This window comes from Cygnus atratus, chromosome 17, assembly GCF_013377495.2.
Source record: "Cygnus atratus isolate AKBS03 ecotype Queensland, Australia chromosome 17, CAtr_DNAZoo_HiC_assembly, whole genome shotgun sequence".
NCBI classification, from domain to species: Eukaryota; Metazoa; Chordata; class Aves; order Anseriformes; family Anatidae; genus Cygnus; species Cygnus atratus.
The window spans coordinates 2,142,279-2,161,931 of record NC_066378.1 but is presented as its reverse complement, the minus strand read 5'-3'; the positions used below and the strand labels follow the sequence as shown (position 1 = coordinate 2,161,931).

At 56.6% G+C, this 19,653-nt stretch overlaps 1 protein-coding gene across 2 annotated transcripts in view; it reads right to left on the bottom strand.

Annotated features, from left to right (window-relative positions):
* Positions 1–2,295: 2,295 nt before the first annotated feature.
* Positions 2,296–19,653, bottom strand: part of NOS1 (nitric oxide synthase 1) — a 33,279-nt gene continuing 15,921 nt past the window's right edge. For both annotated transcript variants that reach the window (XM_035556778.1, XM_035556779.1), the window contains exons 6-27: positions 19,343–19,434; positions 18,652–18,793; positions 18,207–18,346; positions 17,662–17,836; positions 16,724–16,825; positions 15,659–15,853; positions 14,570–14,655; positions 11,989–12,133; positions 11,767–11,871; positions 11,362–11,420; positions 9,059–9,175; positions 8,792–8,966; positions 8,407–8,545; positions 7,732–7,810; positions 7,033–7,226; positions 6,314–6,483; positions 5,461–5,671; positions 4,667–4,754; positions 4,253–4,374; positions 3,712–3,860; positions 3,193–3,387; positions 2,296–2,418 (exon numbers count right to left, since the gene is read on the bottom strand). In XM_035556778.1, coding sequence (XP_035412671.1) covers positions 2,296–2,418; positions 3,193–3,387; positions 3,712–3,860; positions 4,253–4,374; positions 4,667–4,754; positions 5,461–5,671; positions 6,314–6,483; positions 7,033–7,226; positions 7,732–7,810; positions 8,407–8,545; positions 8,792–8,966; positions 9,059–9,175; positions 11,362–11,420; positions 11,767–11,871; positions 11,989–12,133; positions 14,570–14,655; positions 15,659–15,853; positions 16,724–16,825; positions 17,662–17,836; positions 18,207–18,346; positions 18,652–18,793; positions 19,343–19,434 — 3,003 coding nt within the window. The remainder of the gene's footprint in view (positions 2,419–3,192; positions 3,388–3,711; positions 3,861–4,252; positions 4,375–4,666; positions 4,755–5,460; positions 5,672–6,313; positions 6,484–7,032; positions 7,227–7,731; positions 7,811–8,406; positions 8,546–8,791; positions 8,967–9,058; positions 9,176–11,361; positions 11,421–11,766; positions 11,872–11,988; positions 12,134–14,569; positions 14,656–15,658; positions 15,854–16,723; positions 16,826–17,661; positions 17,837–18,206; positions 18,347–18,651; positions 18,794–19,342; positions 19,435–19,653) is intronic.

Below are 19,653 nucleotides of genomic sequence, written 5' to 3'. Positions count from 1 at the left end.
CCCTCAGTCGGGCGATGGGAGCCTCTGTAGCCCTCCGAGCGCTGCCTTCCCAAGAGGTTTCATCACCAGGAGGTGCCTCCTGCACCCGGGGTTGGAGCTGCTTCTCTCCCAGCCTGGTGGCTTTCCAGTCTCACCTGGGAGAGGGTTCAAGCGTTCACAGCGTGCAAAGCTCTAGGATGCAGCCGGTCCCTGAACCTCTCCCCCCAGTGTCACGGCAGCAGGTCACGCATCTCCTGCAAAGCCTCTCAGAGGACAGCCTGGCCAAGCAGCAGTCATTGCCGTGAGTCTCTCCCCAGCACAGACATCACGGCCTGTGTGTTCGGTGCTTGCTCCTGTGCGGGAGGGCTTTCATGCCAGCAGAATGGGGATTGAGCAAAAGGAGAGACTGACTGGGAGCAGAGGAGGAGGCAAACACAGCACAGGGTGCATTTAGGAGGAACCGCGACACGTGAATCGGAGACGTCCCACCCTTTGGATCAACACAGACACGTTTGCACCCAGGCTGCTCGGGGGTGAACAAAGTCCACAGGCACGAGGACATGGCACATTGACTGCCCCCAGCCTTGGGCGTGTGCCCAGGCATGGACAAGTCCAAAAAAAAAAAAAAAAGAAAGGAAAGAAAATGCAAGGATTCAGCCAAGGCCCAAGCAGGGGAAAGTGGGGCTGAGGGAATGACCCCAGCTCCAGTCAAGCAACAAGGCCCAGCCATCGCCCATCCCCAGCCACCTCTGCTTGCCCCCGAAACACAAAACGCAGATGGTCACAAAGGTGGTGGTTTCATGCAGCTGCAAAATGCCCTCAGGAGAGGATGGGGAAATGGGAAGTTCTGTTAAGAGCCACTGCGGATTATAAAGCCATCATACTTCAGTGGGAGAATCCAGGGAAGGGGGTGAAAAGAAACCGCCACAGGACAAGAGAGAGAGCAAGAGAAAGAGGAAGAAAAGGCAATAAAAATTATCATCATCATCATCATCATCAGGACACAACAACAGGACGAGAGACAGAGCGCTTTCCATGGGCAGTTCCCCGCGGAAAAGGAGCCACCGTGTCCATGAAATACAAAACCCAGAGCCCTCCGGCGGGAGGGGGCAGCAGGTGCTGGGACTGCTTGGGTATCCCCTTGGGGCGAAGGGTCCGGTTAGGAGCAGAAAACCCTGCAAGGGAAAGGGCAGAAAGGCCGGCCTCAGAGGGAGCGGTGAGCAGCGTCCAGCACCCCTGCTAATTAACACGGCTCTAACGAGGGTGGTGGTGCATGGGGGGAGCTGATGCAGAGCAAAGCCAGGCCGGAGCTTTGTCCTCTGCTGTGAGGAGGGCAGGGTGGGATCTTCGGGTGTGATTTTGGGAAGCAGACTTGTGCTCTCCCGCGTACCCCCTGCAGAGCATCAGGCAATACAGCAGGGGAAAGGCAGTGGTGACCCCAGGACAGGCTACTGTTAATAGGAACACACAGGGCTGCAGTGAGCTGGCAGGTGGGTGCCCGTTATCCCGACCTAGAAATGGGAAAATGAGGCTCTTCTTCCACAGTGCAACCCCCCGCGCGTGTGCTGTGTTGGAGGAAAATTCCTACTAAACCCCACAGAGGTTGGGAAAGCGGCTGTGGGTCAGCCAGCACCACGGGACACAGCCAGGAGCGCAGGGACAGGATTGCACCGTGTGCCACCAAGGGCCAGGACAAAGAGAGATCCATGCCCATCCCTCATCCTAAATAACCTAGGGAAAAATCCCCCCAGGACAGAACAGAGTACATGACAGGACATGACAGAGCAGAAAAACCCCATTCAATATTTTTACTTCTTTTGCTTGTTTTCACAGCAGTGGACAGACAGAAGAGCCTTCGGATCATTCTCCACTGGATGGACAGTAGCCCAGAGACCCTCCTGCTGTGGTTCCCTGCTGCCTGCATCCCCCAAGCCAACCAGGAGCCCAGCAGCCAGAAGGAGCTGGGGACAGCCACCTCTCACCCTGGGTCCCCAAAACCCTCCAGCCTGTCACTTGTGGGCAGGGCGGCGAAGGGTTTGGTTTTGCACCCACGTTTGGATGGGATTGTCAGGTCTGAGCGCGTCGCTGTGACGGGTGCAATAGCCCGGGAAGGCCGGGGGACTTGTCCTGGTGAGGTGACAGCTATTTCAGAGAGCCTGCCACGCAGCAGCTTCTGCTCCCTGCGCAAAAATTAAATGCCTTTTCCAGCCGCTGCTACAAGAAGGGCCAAGATGTGCAGAAGTTAAAGCTCCCTTCCCCATCCCGCAGCCCACGCTCTTGGGGGACATGAGCAGGGGTTAAAATAAACATGTCAACTCACTCATCTGTATCTTTTTTGCTCTCCTCAATGAATGCAATAGACTCGGATCTAAGGCGGTTAGTCACTTCGTACGTGCGCAGGGTGACTCCAAAAATATCCTCGTGGTACCGGCTGTCATCCTGGAAGCAAGGATGGGAGAAGGATGGGGGGAAAAGCGGAGGGTTTGCAGACTGTGGTGCTCCTGTGGCACATGCGGTGCCGCGGGCAGGTACCAAACACACACCGAGAGATGTGGGGCCGGTGACATGAGCTGAGGGGACAGGGGGGCAGAGACAAGCTGGGAGGTGAAACAACCTTCCCAAGGTCACGCTGGGGCAGTGGTGGGGCTGCTCGGGGCGTTGGACCTCCTCGGCTGGGTAACCCCTGGGCCACGTGGCCTTCAGGGACAAATAGCTCGAGGCCAGCCCATGTGTGAGGGCTTTGGCTTGCAAAGGAGCTAAAAAAGTAGTCGTGGGCTCCCTGGGTGCGTGGTTCAGAAGGGGTAGTCCCATAGGAACTGGGCTGAGGTGTCCTCCTGGGCAGAAGGTCCCGACCTGGGACAGCACCCAGACAGGCAACAGGGATTTTGGGAGGGGGACCCACAACCCCCCCCGCTATCTCACTGCAGTGACAGAATGGCAGTGGGGACTTGGCGAGGTGAACGAGCCCTGCCTGGGCTACCAAGGGTGCCCCCAAAAGTCCTCACCCCAGGTCTTAGCACAACCCCAGAGCTTCTGCAATGCAGGACGACTTCCACCACGTCCCCAAAGCTTGGGCAGCCCTCTCCCGGGTGCAATCAGCGTGGGTGGGAGCCGCAGCCCCGCCAGGCACCCGTCTCCTCGGTGCTGCCCCTCGTGCAGGAGGAGGCACCAGGTGCAGCACCCGCAGCAGGAGCGGGCACGGCCGCCACTCACCCGCAGCTTGCTGATGAAGGCGCCCGCTTCCTCCACCGACAGCTGGCCCTGCTGCCTCACGATGCGCTGAACGGTCTTGAGGACGTCCCCGGCCATGGTGACGTCCCCGCAGACGTAGATGTGGCCTCCCTGCTCCTTCAGTGCTTTGTACACGGTTTGGGCCAGCTGCTCCTGCAACACGTCCTGCACGTATTTCTGGGGGGAGGAGGAGGTGGGAGGTGAGGTTAATTACAGCTTCGCAGCCCCATCCACCTGCATGCTGTGGACAGCTTTGGGGGCACCAGCTGCCTCCAGCGACACCACCACCTCCGTGGGGGGGGGGAACACATTGCTGCACCACCCACAGTGATGGGAAAGACTTGGGGCCAGCAGCAAAGCTTCATTTGGCTCCTGTTTGTGCTGCTTCTGGGCCACCCTGCCTGGTGACATCCTCCTAGCCCACCTGCTGCCCTCGGCACGGGGCTGAATCCCCCCAGGATCCCCCCCAGCATCCCCAGCCGGGCTCGGAGCAGCGCCCACCTTTGGTTTGTCTGGCTCCCGGGAGTAGGCTGTGTACAGCTCTCTGAAGACACCTTGGGTTTTGGCAAAAAGCGTCTCCTCTTTGTAAATGTGGTCGATCCTGGACTGTCGGCACCCAAACACCAGGACCATAGGACAAGGCTTCAGGCCTGGGGGAGAGATGGGGGAAGCTGTCAGCCCAGGACACACCGTGCCCCCCTCCCATCCCTGCTGGCAGCCTGTGCCAGGAGCCTATCCTGGCCAAACGGGCAGGGGGAACACCAGCAAGGAGGAGGTGCTGAGCCAGCACTTGGGTCTGGGGTCACCTGGGAGGGGGATGAGATTTTGGAGAAAAAAACAAATAAATTTACATTTTTCACTGCTCACGTAGGGAAAAAATATTTTACATAAATTTACGTAAGTTACAATTTTACATAAAATATCCTTTTAAAAAAAAAAAGCAACCCCAGCACTATAGTTATACCACAAAACCTTATAATTTTACAGGGAGATTTTCACGGAGTTTGGGCACAGGGAGATTTTTCACGGAGCCCGGACCCACCTTTGTGCTGGATTTCAAAAAGCCGCTGCTGCCAGAAGCTCCGGAACGGGGCGATGCCGGTGCCGGGGCCGATGAGGATGCAGGGCACCTGGGGGTCCTGGGGCAGGTGGAAGCCGGGCGCGCTGCAGGTGGGGAAGACACCGACTAAAGCCAGGCACGATGCTCCCTCCCTCGCCTCTGCCCACGGCAAGGTGAGACACCGCTCAGGGAAGCAGGGTAGAAAACAAGGTGAAATCCCCCCAAAAGCAACATTTTAGCACAGAAGAGAGGACTCAAGAAGGATTCATGTGTTCACAAAGCCAGCCTTGTTTTCTCTGCACCCTTGGTGCTGTGTAAAGAAGGACCGAGGGGAAAGGGCTCATCCTGCAAGGGGCTCTCCCCGTCCTCACAGCTCACCCCTCATGGGCCACTCACCCCCTCACGAAACAGGGCACTACTTCATCGGTCTGTATCCGGTTGAGCCAAGAAGAGCAGACTCCGTGGTGGATCGGGCCTTCTCCATCTAGGAGGGAAGGCGAAGGTGTGTGCTTGCCATGCCAGCCAGCTCCTCCAGTCGCTCTCCTTCCTGAAACCCTGCCTGCTATATCCCCACCCACACCCCTCACCGAGACCCGCAGTCTCCCAGCATCTCTGCCTCCATCCCTGTGAACTTGGCAGGAGTTTGGCACTTGGGTCCCTCCGTGGGGCTACCCAACCACCCACAGCACCAGCCCTGGGGGAGCTGGGCCTCTGTGATACTTGGGAAGCCCCCAACTCTTCTTGGTCCTTCGTGGCAGAAGCAGCAGCATTTTGCAATGCTTCCAGGTCAGCCCCAGCCGAATGGCCAGCATCTTCCTCCGTGTCCCACCTGCTGCGGGGTCGGAGGGGCTCTGGCCATCCACACCATGACCAGGGCTGCTTGAGCACTCAGTGCTTGCACAGGTACAGAAATCTGGCAGGTAGTGGCAGTGTGGGCGATGAAATGGTCCCACACAGAGCCACCGGGGTCGCTCTGTCACTGTTACACGTGCCAGGTCTGGCACCCCTGCAATACGCTGCCCTATGATGGATGCAGGACAGCAGTATCATGGGCTGAAGGAATCCACCCACTACAGGTAGAAAGGCTTTTAAATCACATCTCTGCCAGAGACCCGGTGGTGTTGCCCATGTGCTCTTCCCCTGCTCCCCAACCCAGCCCGCCTCCAAAGCCCCCTGCATCAGCACGGTACCTCTCGTGCGGTACGAGACCACCGCCACGGTGAGGTGCACCTCGCCTGGGTACATCTCCGGGGAGGAGCTGATGGAGTAGTAGCGGGGCTGGAGCAGGGGGAGCTGTGTGAGCAGCAGCGTGGAGGGCATCTGCACCGAGGGGAACTCCTCCAGCACTTCCACGATGGTGGGGTTCTTGGACCACTTCCACTCCTCATACTCCTGCAAGCCCTGTGGGGGGGGGGAGGGGGAAGGGGGGAGAGAGCTGCAGCATCAGCCTCTTCCGAGCCAGGTGCCTCTACCAATATCCCACAGGGTCTGCGGCAAAGCTGGGGTGGGTGGCAGCAGAGGAAGGCAGGAGGAGCCCTGCTGTAACCAGTACAGACCCAGCCAAACCACAGCATGTGCAGCACGGGATGAAAATGTCCTGTTTGTCCTCAGGGTCCTGAGGAACTTGGGGCTCAGTCACAGCGTTCAGTGATAAAATGTCTGGCTTCAGCACCTGTTTCTGCTACAATTCCCTATCTGGCTTCAGGCCACTTGGTTTCAAACCCTTCACTTGTGCTGGGGAGTTGAGGTTATACCCAGAATGTTATTTTATCTGGAGCCAAAGGACTGGTCTGCCAGTCAGAGTGAACAGAGTGAATGGTCTTGGGAGAAGGAGCCACGTGGAAGCAATGCTGAAGGGGAGGGTCTGCACCCTGGGACATGCCACGAATTATTTCTGGGCTCACAAGGAGCCACTGGAGGGAATCCTGTTCTCACCTCTGGAAGGAGAATCGATGGCAATGGCCTTTCTGCTCTGCCATGCGTCAAGGAGGAGGAAAAAAAAACGCCCCTACAAGTCCCTGCTAATGACATTTGAGGCTTTACCTTGCTGAGGACCTGCAGACGTTTCTTCTCCTTGTCACTGGTGGCCAACAAAGCAAACTGCTGCAGCAGCAGGGGGGTGGGAGGTGTGGTGATGTCCAGATAGTACTTAAAGGCCTGGAAGATGGTGCACGGTGGGACACGGTTCTCATCCGTCCAGTTACTGATGACACCTGCCGGGAGGGAATCCAGCACAACCAGGGGATCAGCTGAGTGTAAGTGCCAAAGGGGACATCCTTGCTTCCACCCCCCTGCTGAGCTCTGAGACAGCGATGAAGAGCCAGGAGGAGATCTAAATAAGAGATCTTTATGCTACGAGTGAGATGCTGTGCAATGAGCACATATATGGAGACTGATACTCCACCACCCTCAGCTTTGGTCACTGAGTTTAGGTGGTTTTCTACCTCCTCTCAAACCATGCATTAGGGCTTTGGACTCATCCCCAAAATATAATGCTGGAATGGACCATCAAGATCCCTTAACTCCTCTGCAATCCCAGACATTGCTCATTCCATGAGAACATAAACACCTTTAGTTTGTCTGAAGAGCAAGGAAGAGCTCAGCCTCCCAGTGCAGGTGAGCCATGGCTCTGGGCAGCAGGAGGTGAAAGGAGGTGCTCCCATTCCAGACAACTGCACCAGTGGGATGGGGAACAATTTCTCCTGGAGGCCACCGATCCCCTCGGGAGCTACGAGGACCACTTGTAGGGTGGCCCTGCTTACCCAGAGCTGTGTTCCTCTCCTCCAGGATCTCCACCTTCACCAGCTGGTTGGCCGGGGGAGCATCTTCAAGCCTGTCGATCAGGGCATTGACCAAGCCTTCGTGGTTCCCTGGAAAGACGCCCAGGTGGTCCCCGGGCAGGTACTGCAGCTCCTGGTGCCCGTTGGTGTGGAGGCGCAGGAAAATGGTCGAGCGACTGCAGGGAGACAAAGCAGGAGGTGTTTTGGGGACATCCTTCAGGGAGCTGCGGAGCTCTGCTCTCAAGAGATGCTGGTGGCAAATCCGAACCCTGGTGTCCCGCTGAGCTTGTCCCCAAAGTCACAGCAGGGAGCTGGAAAGGACATGGCAGCGCCCACCTCCCCCTGCCACTGACTCACCCTCAGGGGCTTTCTAAAAGGGAGGAACAATTTAGCTTCTTGCTTCTACAACTTCATCCTTCATGGGAATTAGCCCCATAAGTACAGCAAACCTTCCTCCCATCCTTCTGGAGGCTACATCACGGCCAAGGTCTCATGGGACAGGAAGGCAGGAAAACCCTTTGCCAGGCTCACAAGACTCTTGACATCGGCCATGGTTTGCACAAACGTGGTATGCATGGGACATTCAGGGTCACAGACACGTGCAGCACCATGTGTACAGGTGCTTGGGTGCCCCGTGTGCGTGCTTAGCTCTGCATGCCCCAGGATGTCCACGTCTCCTACCTGGACTTGGGGCTCTGCAGGTTCTGGCGTGTGATCAGCCGGGCTGCGTAGACACGTTTTTTGTGGATGCTGTACAGTCCTGCAGAGGAGAAGCGCCCGTGAAGCAATGCAGCAGAGCGTGGCCAAGGCAAGCCTGTTGGATTGGAAGCCCCAGGGGGGGGACCAAGCACAGGACCCTTCCTCTAAGGACCAAGGAGGGCTCAGAAACCACCCACAGGAGGTGCGGGGACATGCCCTTGTGCCGCGGGGCCAAGGCAGTGCGGCAGACCATCCGCTGCGGGAGCGGTGCCGAGGGGCCAGGTGTCGGGGGGCTGGACCTGCTGTTGCACCGCAACGCTCAGCAGAGCAGCATTTGGACAGGGCGAGCTTGGAAAGCTCCCAGGTTTCCAGCTCTCCGCTTCAAAAAAAAAAAAAAAAAAGGGGTCAGGAGGAAGGGAGAGCAGCTCGGATCCCAATATCTCTGCTACAGATACAGGCAGAGACCTGACAGAGGGGCCTGAGACCCACACAAATTCCCCCTTGGGCATGTGGTGGGAGGCAAAGGCAAGACTGAAATGCTGGGGATTTGATACAGAAGGATGGGGAATAAGCACGGAGGTCTGGCCCCTTTCCCCCCACTGTGTCTTCTCTCCTCCACCTGCCCCTGAGCCCTCTGGGGCGGCCCCATCTCTGCACCTTGTGTGAGCTCCGGCGCCTCGGCCACGTAGGTCAGGCGAAATTTGCTCCTCTTCCAGCTCCGGTCATTGCTGATGAGGGAGTTGTTGGCCTTCTCGATGTTCACGTCGTCCCCCACGCAGAAGACATCGCACGCCGCCTGCAGCACGCACCAGGCTCTCAGGCAGCTCCCTGGCTTCTGCCATGTCCCACCCAGCCCCAAAGCCCTCCTTGTCCCCTAGGAAGCCCCAGTGGCTCTGGGTTAGCCCAGGGACATGTCTTGGGGTGCTCTCCCCATCTAGGTTTGGGGAACCTCCTTATTGAAAGCCAAGCTGTGACCGCTGGCTTTGCGGGCTCTGGCCCCGCGCCCTCATCCCCCTGGAGCCCGAGGGATGCGGATCATCACCTTGAAGACCTTCTTGGCCCAGGTCCTGAAGGACTCCTCCTGGCCGCAGAGCTCATCCCCTTCTCCCATGCGGAGGATGCGCTCCCCGCCCAGCTCCTCCAGGAGGGTGTCCACCGCCCGGGCAAAGGCGCAGAAGTGGGGGTAAGCGCGCGAGCCCAGCCCAAAGACGGAGAACCTGCGGAGGGAGAGGCGATACGGCTGTGGCTGCAGGGCTGGAAGGGCTGCATCAGGGTCTCCCTGGGTTGCCTCCCTCCCCGTCCCATTTACCTGACATTAGCCAGGGGCCCTGTGCTTTCGAAGTTATCCCGGGAGTCAGGGCCGTCGCTCGAGGATTTCCGTGCGTCCGAGTAGGAGGAGACGCTGTTGAAACGGACCTTGTAGCTCCTGCAAACAGCAACAGCATCAGGTATTACAGTGGGGACCCATCAGGCTGAGTGCTCAGAGGGGACCAGAGGTCAGAGGAGACCAAACCAGAGCAGGCTCAAGCTCAGGGCTCAATATTTCATGGGCAGATAGCATGATCAGGAGCTGGAGCAGAGAAATGCTGCATCCCCCCAGCTGGACCTGGCCTGATGCGTGTGGTCCTGTGGTCACCTCCCGGCGGGTTGACCCAACTGTTGGTCCCCACGTTGTCACCAGCTGTGCGGAGCTGACAGGGGCTTGGGCTTTACCTGTCCTTCCCTGGCTGTGCACAAGGTCGGGCACGTGTCTGAACAGATATTGTGAAGTTTTTTTTTTTTTCAATTTGCATGGAAGTGAAAAAAGGGAGTGAGAGAAGAGGGGACGAGGAGGGGGAAGGGGAGCGGAGAAAAAAAAAATCTGACAACAGCAGAAGTATTTCTGAATTGAACCATCTTCAGAAATTGCTCTACACAAGGGTTTCTAAATATACTGCCCGAGCAGCAAAGCAGTAGTGTGTGGATGAGTCACAGCAGCCCTCCGGCACCCGACACCACATGGAGGAGACAGCCCCTGAAGGAAACAACACCGAGGTCGTAGAGCCCAGTGCCCCACAGCCTCCTCCTGCCTGCCCAGACCTCTTCTGCCCTGCTCCCTGGGTCTCCTCTGCTCCCCTGCCTCTCTGCAGCTGGATGGAGCCACTTCTTTCTCCCCTGAGCCGTGCCCTCCTCTGGGGTTGCGTGGGGAAGGCAGGACGGCACGGCCTGCGTGGTCAGACGGGCATGAAGCCCAAATTCCCCACTTGGGTGCTGGGACTGAGCTGCTCTCTCCAGCCCCTTCCTACAGACACCAGGCTGCCTCTGCCTCTTGTCCCCAGACAGTCTCCTCCAGGCTGCCTTTTCTCATTGCAAAAGGGTTTTTTTCTTTTTTTTTTTTCTCGTGCTTAACGTCAGCATCTCTTGCTGCCATCCAGAGCCACGACCTCTTGGCCTGTCCCGGGGGGGCCATTGGGAGTAATTTATTCCCTCCTCCTCTGCAGTCACCTTTTTCCGTATGTGAAATCTGCTACCGCGCTGCATTTCTCTCTTCTCCAGAGAAAATAGCTCTCACCCTTTAATCTGTCCTCATAGGTCACCGTTTGCAGTGCTCCCACCACTTCTGCTGTCAGGTAACCGAGCCACGGGCTGCTCTGTCTCTCAGAAACTCCTGCCAGTCCCTTAAATTACATTTAGAGGTGACTGGGATGGCTGAGACCGAGCTCAGGAGCTTTTGTCCTCCCCAGATCCGCCTGGCTTGCTGTGGGTGGCACCTCCACACCCAACTCGGCGTTGCACCAACCCAGACCCAAAGGGTGAAGAACCACAGGCAAAATGCATCTTCTCCATCCAGACACCTCCAGGGCGTCCTGTTTTGTCAGCTGTCCCCACTAAGGGGTGAGGCTATTAGAAAAACAGTGGGGTTTTGGCTCCCGAGCCCTGTGGGGTCACTCAGTGAGGATGTCACTCCAGGGCTGCAGCATTGCTAGTGGAGGGGTGGCACAAATTGGTGGGCAGGGGTGGAAGCATCACTGTGCCCTACGGTGCTCAGCACTGCTCTCCAGCCCCACCAGCACTGCTCTGCGGTGCTCAAGCAGAAAGTCAGGGCTTTGGTGCCCATTTAAATCCCACTTTATCACCAATTGGAGCTAATTCTACCTTCATTAAGAAGCAACGTTCTGCCAGTCGTGAACATCGCTGTGATAACTCAGGAGAGGCTCCACCGCAGAGCAGTGTCCCGGTTAAGCAAAATATATTGTGGCTTAGTGGCTGAAGTAAGGGGAGGCTGCAGGAGATTAACACCTTGCCAGCCGCCCTCACTTCCCAGCCTCTGGGACAGGCACTGAGATGCTTGAGGCTCATCTTCCACCAGCGAAGGATTTCCTAAAACCCCGATTACAAGCCTGAGTCCGCAGGTATGCCTGACTCAGTGCTCTTGTCCTCCCTGGGACCTTCACCTGCTCCATCCCCTGTTCTCCAGGCAGGTCCCATCCCTTGGACCTTTGCAAACTTGCAGCTGGGATTTCTCACCCCCTTCCAAGAGGAGGCAGACAGAGAAGCAGGCTGTCCTGGCTGCGGGGCTGCCAGCTTGCAGGGGTTGGGAGTGGGAAGGGAGGGGTTTTGGGGTGCTCTTACTTCCTCTCCTCCAGGTTGGAGTTGGGGTTCTTCATCTCCATAAGCGCACAGCCAAATTTCTACAGAAAAGAAGAAACAAACAGAAAAAGGCCGTCAGCTTTGCCAGTCCCCCTGCAGGAGCCGAAGCAGCAACCCGGGCTGGGGCTCTGTCCACGGTCTGCCTGCAGTGCTGCTGCACGGGGAGGCTTTAACATGGCATTAGTTGTGTGTCTCCCCAGGGATTGCATAGATATCCCCACTCCAGATCAGTCTGGAGGCAGAGACAGGTGGAACACCAGCTATCACGCAGCACCCAGATCTTTTTGGGGCCATCTGAAGTCAGGATGATGCTTCTCCACCCAGCCCCAGCCCCATCTCCTCTGCCATGCCGCTGCTGCAGCCCCCAGCCCCCGTGCTCTGTCCTACCTCCCCGTTCTCAGGTGGGTCTCCGTTGCCAAAGGTGCTGGTGACCACCAGGACCATGGTTTCATGCTCCAGGTGCACAATGTCATACTCATCCATGGACATCACCTGGGAGCAACAGAGGTGTTAACAAGAGGCCCTGGGTGGGGAGATCCACCACCAGGGACTTCCTCAGGCCACCTGGACACACACATCATCTTTCAGGGGCCAGAGGCTAGCAGATACCTTGGCATCGAAAGCGTGCTTGAAGATTTCACACAGGGTTTTTGCGTAGACCTGTGACTTCCCTGTTTCTGTGGCGTACAGGATGGTGGCTTTGACCCTCTTGGCCATGGCCTGTCCCATCAGCTTGGCTGAGAACTTCACAGCTCTACGGAGCAAGAATAAATCCTGGTAAGAAAGCCTGCTTCCTTGTTGGCACCTCTAGCCCAGACTATTCACACCATTTTATTTAGTATTAAGTGAACAGCCTGCCCTAAAAAACGCAGCAACACTTTTGTTGCTGTTAGGTGCCAAACAGAGGCTACGGGAGAGCCTTGAAGGCTGGACGGGGGACTTGAGCAGAACTGGAGTGTCAGGAGGGGGATGCAAAATGAGCTGGGGGGGCTCTTTCTGCAGGGACAGGGAGCAGCAGAAGAATCAGGGGCAGCAGTGAATGAAGCAGCGAGCAGATAACCTCAGAAGGAAAAGCTGGAGAGCCACCAGTGCCCAAACTAGGGGAGGAGCAGTGGCTTCTCCATCTCTTTGTGGATTTAAACTGCTTTTCTGCAGAAGGTGTCCAGCTGAGCAGGAGCCCCCAGGCCCCACACATCACACACGAAGCCCCGAGAGGCTGAGAAGCTCAGGCAAGGCTGTCTGTAGTCCCTTTGATTTGCAATCCAGCAATGCTATGAACTTCACCCAGCAGAGCAGCCCTCCTGAGGCTGGGAGGCCATACATCTATTTGAGCCTTTGTAGGGCTGCGTCTGTGGCTGGAGTCGTGACTGCTCCGCATTTCCCCACTGGCACCACTCCAATAGCAGGGCAGAGGGGCTTTGAGAGGTCACCGGCACCGCTGATCCTGGCCGAGGAGATTCAGCACCTGAAATATTGCCTCCTCGCTAAACCAGTGCTGCTGGCTGGGTTGGCATCAGAGTGAAGGAGGACAAAGGAGGGTGTCATGGGAAGGCTTTGGGGTGCGTGGTGGGCACCAAGCCCAGTGCTGGTTGTTGTAGGGCCACTCATCATCGCAGAGTTTGAATGGCAGGGATAATTTACCCAGTATCTTGCAGAATATTTTTTTTTTTCTAAACAGACCATCCAGCTGGTCTGTGGGGCCACCAGAAAGGCAGGTTTGGATTTGGCTGGGTGTGCTGTAACAGGGAAGGGGCTGTTTTGGGGGGCTGCTCCCCCTCCACGCTGCTATTCCCTCGCTTCTTGGTGTACTTCTGCACATTAAAGCCACTTTGCTTTCCCACCAGAGCAGTGTCCCCAGGGCTTACCCTGGCCTCAGGGGCAGGGCAGGGAGGGACTGCAGATTTGAGTGCTGCAACGTGGCCAGCCTTCCCTGTCTGAACAGGCATCAAAATCTCACTGCAGCTGGTGCCAAGTGCCATGCTCAGGGCTGCTGGGCTCAGGCCGCCACTTGTTCAGCCGATTAGCTCAGATCCAGGACTGGTGGTGAATTGCAAAAATATTTATTTCCCCCCACATCAGGAACAATAGAGATTTTTTTTTAAATTACCTGCCATGCTCACATTTTTATAAAATCATTTATCAGCTGCACACACACAAATAAAGCTTTGCTTCTCCTAACTCAATGGCTCAATTAATCTTCCTGCGCTCTCCTCCAGCCCCGGGCTGCAGCGCAGACCCAGGCACCGGTGTCAGCCTCAGGAGTATATTCATCAGCTGCTGATCATGGTTATGGATGCGCCACGGAAAAAAAAAAGCTTACAGAAGGTGACAGCTGAAGAGTGGGAACAAGCTGATAGTAGAGACATGGGAAACTGAAGCGTGGGGAGATGCTGTGAGCAGCACGAGGCCACCTGGCAGCCTGGCTGGAGATACCGGGGCAGAACCAGCCCTCTCCAGCCTTGGTCCAGGGCTCTGCTTCCTCAGAGCCCACTGCTACAACCTGAAACCCCCTGCTGATGGTCCCCAGGGGGTGGCATTTAGGCCAGGATCAGCCAAGGCATCCAAACAACCCTTCGTTTCTGCATCCCTGTTGACTCGCTGCTTTGGCAGGGCAGCGGGACTCGTGTGGCCCATTGCCAGGGGTCAACCGGCCGTGAAGAGCAAATCTCAGCTTGGCCCCAGTCCCTCTGCTACCTGCAGGAAGATTCCTCAGTCCTACCACCCCCTCCTTGCAGTGAGACATCCAGAGGCTTAGATGCGCACTGGAGACAAGTAGCTAACGAGTCAGTGAGAGAAACGGGGACACGAGTTCCATCTCACTCCTGCCTGCCTGGCCCTGAACCAGGAGGAGTGATCTCTGCCCCAGGAGGCTGTGAAAGCAGAGACAGGTAATAAAGCCCCAAGACAAGAGAAAGCCATTCCTGAGTACTTAAGTATGTCTTACTGATGAGTGAACCAGCCTGGGAGGAAAGACGACATGCAACACCCGGTATTCTCATGGCCACACAAATCTGAAGGTCTAACGGGTTCTGAAGGTTCCAAGGGCTGCTGGTTTCTCCAGACATCCCTCTTGGCAGCTAAAGCCTTCAGCAGCCTGGGACCCAGGCTCACGACCCATCGGTTTGCACACACCCGAGCCCAGGAGCAGCCCAACGCATTGTAGGGCTTTTCGGAGCCCACCAGTACTTACTTTGCTAACTTCTTAAAGCCAATGGCCCTCTTCTTGGTGGGCGTCCCGTTGACCCCTTTCCAGATGTGGGTGTTCCAGGGGTCCGGCTAGGAGGGAGAAGAGCAGCAGCAGCTGATGGGCAGTGCTCAGGGCTTGGAGAAATGCTGTAACCCCAGCTGAATCCCTCCAGTTGTGAATGGGAGGAATGGCTGGTGTCTTCCCAGCCCTCGATCTCTTGTATAGGTCCCTGGAGACCAATGGGTTTCTCAGGGCACTTGGGCAAAAATTTGTGGTATATAATAAAACCTTTGTGGCTTCCAACAGCATCTGGTCAAACGCCCTCTCACCTCTGAGACGAGCATTAACAGGCCACGAGGAAAAAGAAGGGGAGAGGCAATGCGAGCACATCCTTCCCTCCCAGCCACAGGTTTCTTTTTCTAAGAGGCCCTCTGGGAAGGGGAGGCAGCTGAAGCAAGGAACAAGAGCACAGAAGCTAATTCAGTGCCCTTGCAGGCGGCTGGCTGTAATCAGGGCCAGGAATCATCGGGGTTCCTGCTGGATTGGTTATAGAAATGAACAGACTGCTCCCGTTTTGTGATTGTTCCTTAAGGGCTCTTGACTAAAGGTCACATTGTGTGAAAACCACCAGAGCAGGGGCGGTTGGCTAATGAGGGTGTGTTTGCTCAGGGCCCTTTTCCTCCATGGTCTGAAGTGTTAAATACTCCAGCACCAGCATCTCAGCCTGCTGGGCAGGAACTCCCCATCAAATCGTTGGATCCCCAGGGCTGGCAAGAGCCAGCCAGGCAAATCTGTAAGCTGGGGAGCGGAGGGATGTGGTGGCTAGCAGGGCATTTCCCCATCTACAAAGCAAAGAGCAGAATTAGGCCCTTCCTGAGGGATGAGCTTTCCTTAGTCCTGTTTGACCCAAGGGTTGGGGCCCATATTTCCAAGGAGGGGCAAAAAGGCTTTGCCCTGGGAAAAAGGTGGAATATCGAGGGGGTCCTTATGCCGTGCTAGAGGAGACCAACAGTCAGACTCATTCACAGACTTCACTGCCTCGAGGGGCAGCTTGTTGAAGGCATTGGGTGGAGGGATGGGCGCAGACGGTACCTGGTACTCGAAGGAGGGGGTGAGGCGATAGTTGAGCATCTCCTGATGGAAAACTGGGGTGATGCTGCCCGACATTGGTGGGACGATCCACACCCAGTCGGCAGGGCAGCCCCCGCGGCACCGGTACTCGTTCTCCATGTGCTTGATGAAGGACTCGGTGGCCGAGTGGTGATCCACGATGGTCACCTTGTCGCTCTGTTGGGGGGAGAAGGAAGCCAACAGCTGCAGGTTAACACTCTCCAGGAGGTGAAAGCCAAACTGGCGGGGAGGACTCAGGCCAGGGAGCAGAGCTTGAGATGAAAATGCTCATCAAGTGCTCCACGCAATGGACATAAATAATACCAGTGACCACTGGCCACAAGTCCAGAGCTGAAGGATGCCCGGTTTTGCTTCCCAATGATCACCTCCTTCCAAGGGCTCCCTCCCACGGCCCTACAGGACGGTTCCTTTGGAGGTGACACAGGGTGGCTCTAACCCTGGCCTTCCCAAGTAGCACAGTCATCAAGCAGTAATTGCAGGGCTGATAGGCTGCCCTTGTCCTTCCTGGGGGGCATGCTAGGGGATGGGTGTTCCTCCTGTTATTTGGCATGGGCTGAGCAAGGGCCAAGAGGGGACGGATGAGATGGATCATTCCCCTGGTCAGCCCCCTGGGGAGCTCTTTCAGCGCTTGTAGTACTGAGGGATTAGCGTTGATCCCGTTCCGGGAAGGACTCCCACTCCCTGAAGCTAGGTTTCCAAGGACTCCTTTTGCTACTCAGCCTTTAAGTGCAAGTGTGGGGAGAACCTGGGCCGATTTGTGCCTCACAGGTGGGACAGAAGGGCTGGATCCTGCCCCCCAGGCACTCCCGCTGGCCCAGCAGAGCCCAGACACTGGTAGTGCCGTCTTTCCAACATCCAGGGCAGAGACATCATTAAATCTCCCTGCAGGCTCCTGGAACAGCTCAGAAGGAGGAAGGCACAGCACAATTTCAGCTGAGTGCAGCAGCAGCTGCCGTTGTCCTTGTGCAGAAGTCTCCATCGCTGTCCCACCCGGTCCCTGTGACCCAGACCCTGCAGCTCACCTACCTGGAAGCTGTACAGCACGGCAATGTTGATCTCCACCAGGGCTTGGTCCTTCCACAGCGAGGAGGTTTTCCTCATATCCAGATTCATTTTCTTGGCCACTTGCTGCAACAAAACGAGGCAGCAGGTGAAGACTTTTATTGGCCAAGAACCAAGAATTGAAGATCTCTGCTTGGGGAGAGGGACCCAGGCTGGCACAAGGCACGTGTAGGGCAGGGCAGCTGACATTTTGCCTTCCTCTGCAAATACGGGGCCCTGCCTTTTCCTCTTCATGGTGGGAGGACAGCCAGTCTGGCCTCCTCCCTGCGCCTCCTCCCCTGGACACAGGAAGGTGACTCAGGGCTGCTGAAAAGGGCCACTGAAAGGAGACTGGTGGGTCCGTGGGATGGCAGGAGATGGTGGTGATCCCGGCAGGAACAGACCCCATGCCAGACCCCTGCTGCTCCCACACTGTTTTTTCTCAGGCCATTTTTTCTACCTGGAGTCCTTCCCCCCTCACTATTACAGACGTAATAGCAACACAAAGACATACACTCTCACCCCTCTGGTTTCCAGGCGAGCTCTCAAACATCTGGGGCAGGATGAAGCCCCTCCAAAATGCAGCGTGCTCCTTGGGAGGGTGAAGGAACCACCCCAATGGATGCGAGCCCTCGACCTCCTGCACCCGCAGTTCCCCTCGTAGTGCTGCTTTCCCAATGCTTTGAGAAGTCTCAGGGGTGCTAAATAGGCACCACGCTGGCTTGTTAGCTACCTGCTGGCCCCTAAGCACCCAAAAAAACCTTGCCAACCCACTGCACCCTTGGCTTTGTGGCTCCAGGAGAACGTAGCTGCTATCCGTAAGGGAGACCTGGGCATCCCACACTCCCCCCATCACTGTCCTCAAGTCCTGCCCTGCACCCCAGCACCTTCACTCACTGCCCACCTCGAGGAGGGGGATTTACCTCCAGAATGTTGTAGCGAGAGTTGTCACAGTAGTCCCGGACCCCAATCTCTGTGCCCATGTACCAGCCGCTGAAGGGGCAGGCAGAGAACTCCAAGCCACCGATCTCGAGGAGCATGTTGGACACAGCTGGCAAACCGTACCACTTCAGGCCCAGCTCCTTAAACCATTCGAACCTGCCAGGATACAACTGGGTCAGCCAATCTGCCAGCCCCCCCCCAGACCACCTACAGGGCAGGTAACTTTGCTGCTGGCCACCAGGACAAAGGACATGCAAGAAGAAAATTTCCTGAAGACATTATCTCATTTGGGATCTGCTTGTGGGGAGAGGGTGCTACATAGGAATGTTACAGAGAAAAGTCCTGGGAGATTTCAAGCACAGGGAAACCAGCCCAGGGGCAAGAACACAAGTTGATCTCCATCCCAGGGGAAGGAAGATCTGGAAGTGGGAGGGTAAAGCACCCAAGCCATGATAGGGTAGTCTAAGCAGAGATGGTTTAAGGTGAACCCAGAGGAGCTGAGCTCCACCGATCCCCTCTGACTTACTTGGGATGCCGGATGGGCACTTCCAGCACAAGCTCAGGGGGGATTTCAAAGAGCTCAGGATCATTGCCGTTGGCTTGGAGGAGCAGGGGCAGGATGTCAAAGCGCCCGTGCGGTGCCTTCCACCCTTGCTGGATGCAGATCTACAGCCAAAACAACAGCGGTGTTAGAGGTCCCTGAGGGCCACCTGCCCTTTGGGTGCTGAGATGGGACTTGTGGTGCTGAGCAGCGTCTCCTAACAGCATCCCTGCTCAGCCCTTTGGTCCAGGAGCTCATCTCCATCCAAATGAGCTATGGACATGGGTTGGCATGTCATGGCCAACCCATGCATGGGAAGTTTTATTCCCTGGAAAACACCCAGGAGTGGGACAAATCCAGCAGGCAGGATGCACCCCACCTGAGCCAGCACCCCGGGGTGCTCAGAGCCACCCAGCCCCATGGCCCGTACCTCTGTCAGCTCCACGTTGGCGGGATCTCCAAGGACGGAGCCATCGGGCTGCTTGTAGCCGGCGTAGCGGATGAGCTGGGCGTTCCAGATACGGAAGTCGTGCTTGCTGTCCGTCCGCTGCGGGAAGATGGTGATGGCAGATCTGCAAGGGTGGGGCAGCACTGTGAGCACCCGGGCTGTGACAGCACGGGGAGGGACAAGGAAGTGTTGTGGGGGAAATGTGCAGCCCCTGCCTGCTGCCACCCTGAGCCCCTGACTGTCTGCTTGTGGCCTGGACAAGCCCCTGACATTTATTGTCTTTTCTTCACTGGGAGAAATCTTGGCCAGGTGCATGCCGGCTCTTTTTTGGAAAGAGCTGGGGAGTTTGCAGCAATTCATTTCCAGGCAGAAGCTGGCAACATAGGGTTTCAGAGAGAGAAAGGGAGCTGCCTGTGCTCTGTTTTTTAAGTAGAATGCAGGAAGGGTGAAATAGTTGGAATATCTGCTCTTTGGGGTCCCACAGAGAGCAAGAACAGATATACTTGGACCAGCAGGATACCTTCCCCTGACATCAGGTCCCTCTCGTTCTCCCCAGGACAGGGGCTGGCTACAGTGACCCTGCCGGAGGAGACAACGCCAGCAGGACCCAGAGTTGGGCTAACACACCCATGGTGCTTTGGGCAGAAACCCTGGGGAATCCCCGGTGGCTCACCTGAGGTTCCCTTTGTTGGTGGCGTATTTGATGTGGTTGCAGATGTAATTGAACATCCCATGGGCTGTGGTGCAGTCTCGGGCATCAAACACCTGGAACAGTGGAAGGGATGGTGGTGATACTACAGGATTTGTGCTCCAGCTCCTAGGGCAGAGCCTGGCAGCAGGAACACAGCAGAGGGAAAGCCCTCGAGGTCACCTTGATCTGTTAGGGACCTAGAGCTCCATAATTATGTGTTCCCTGCCTTTGCAACATCTGGACATCTTCTAATCCAGCTGCTCCTACTGCTTTGGAGAGAGGATTGGTCTCCT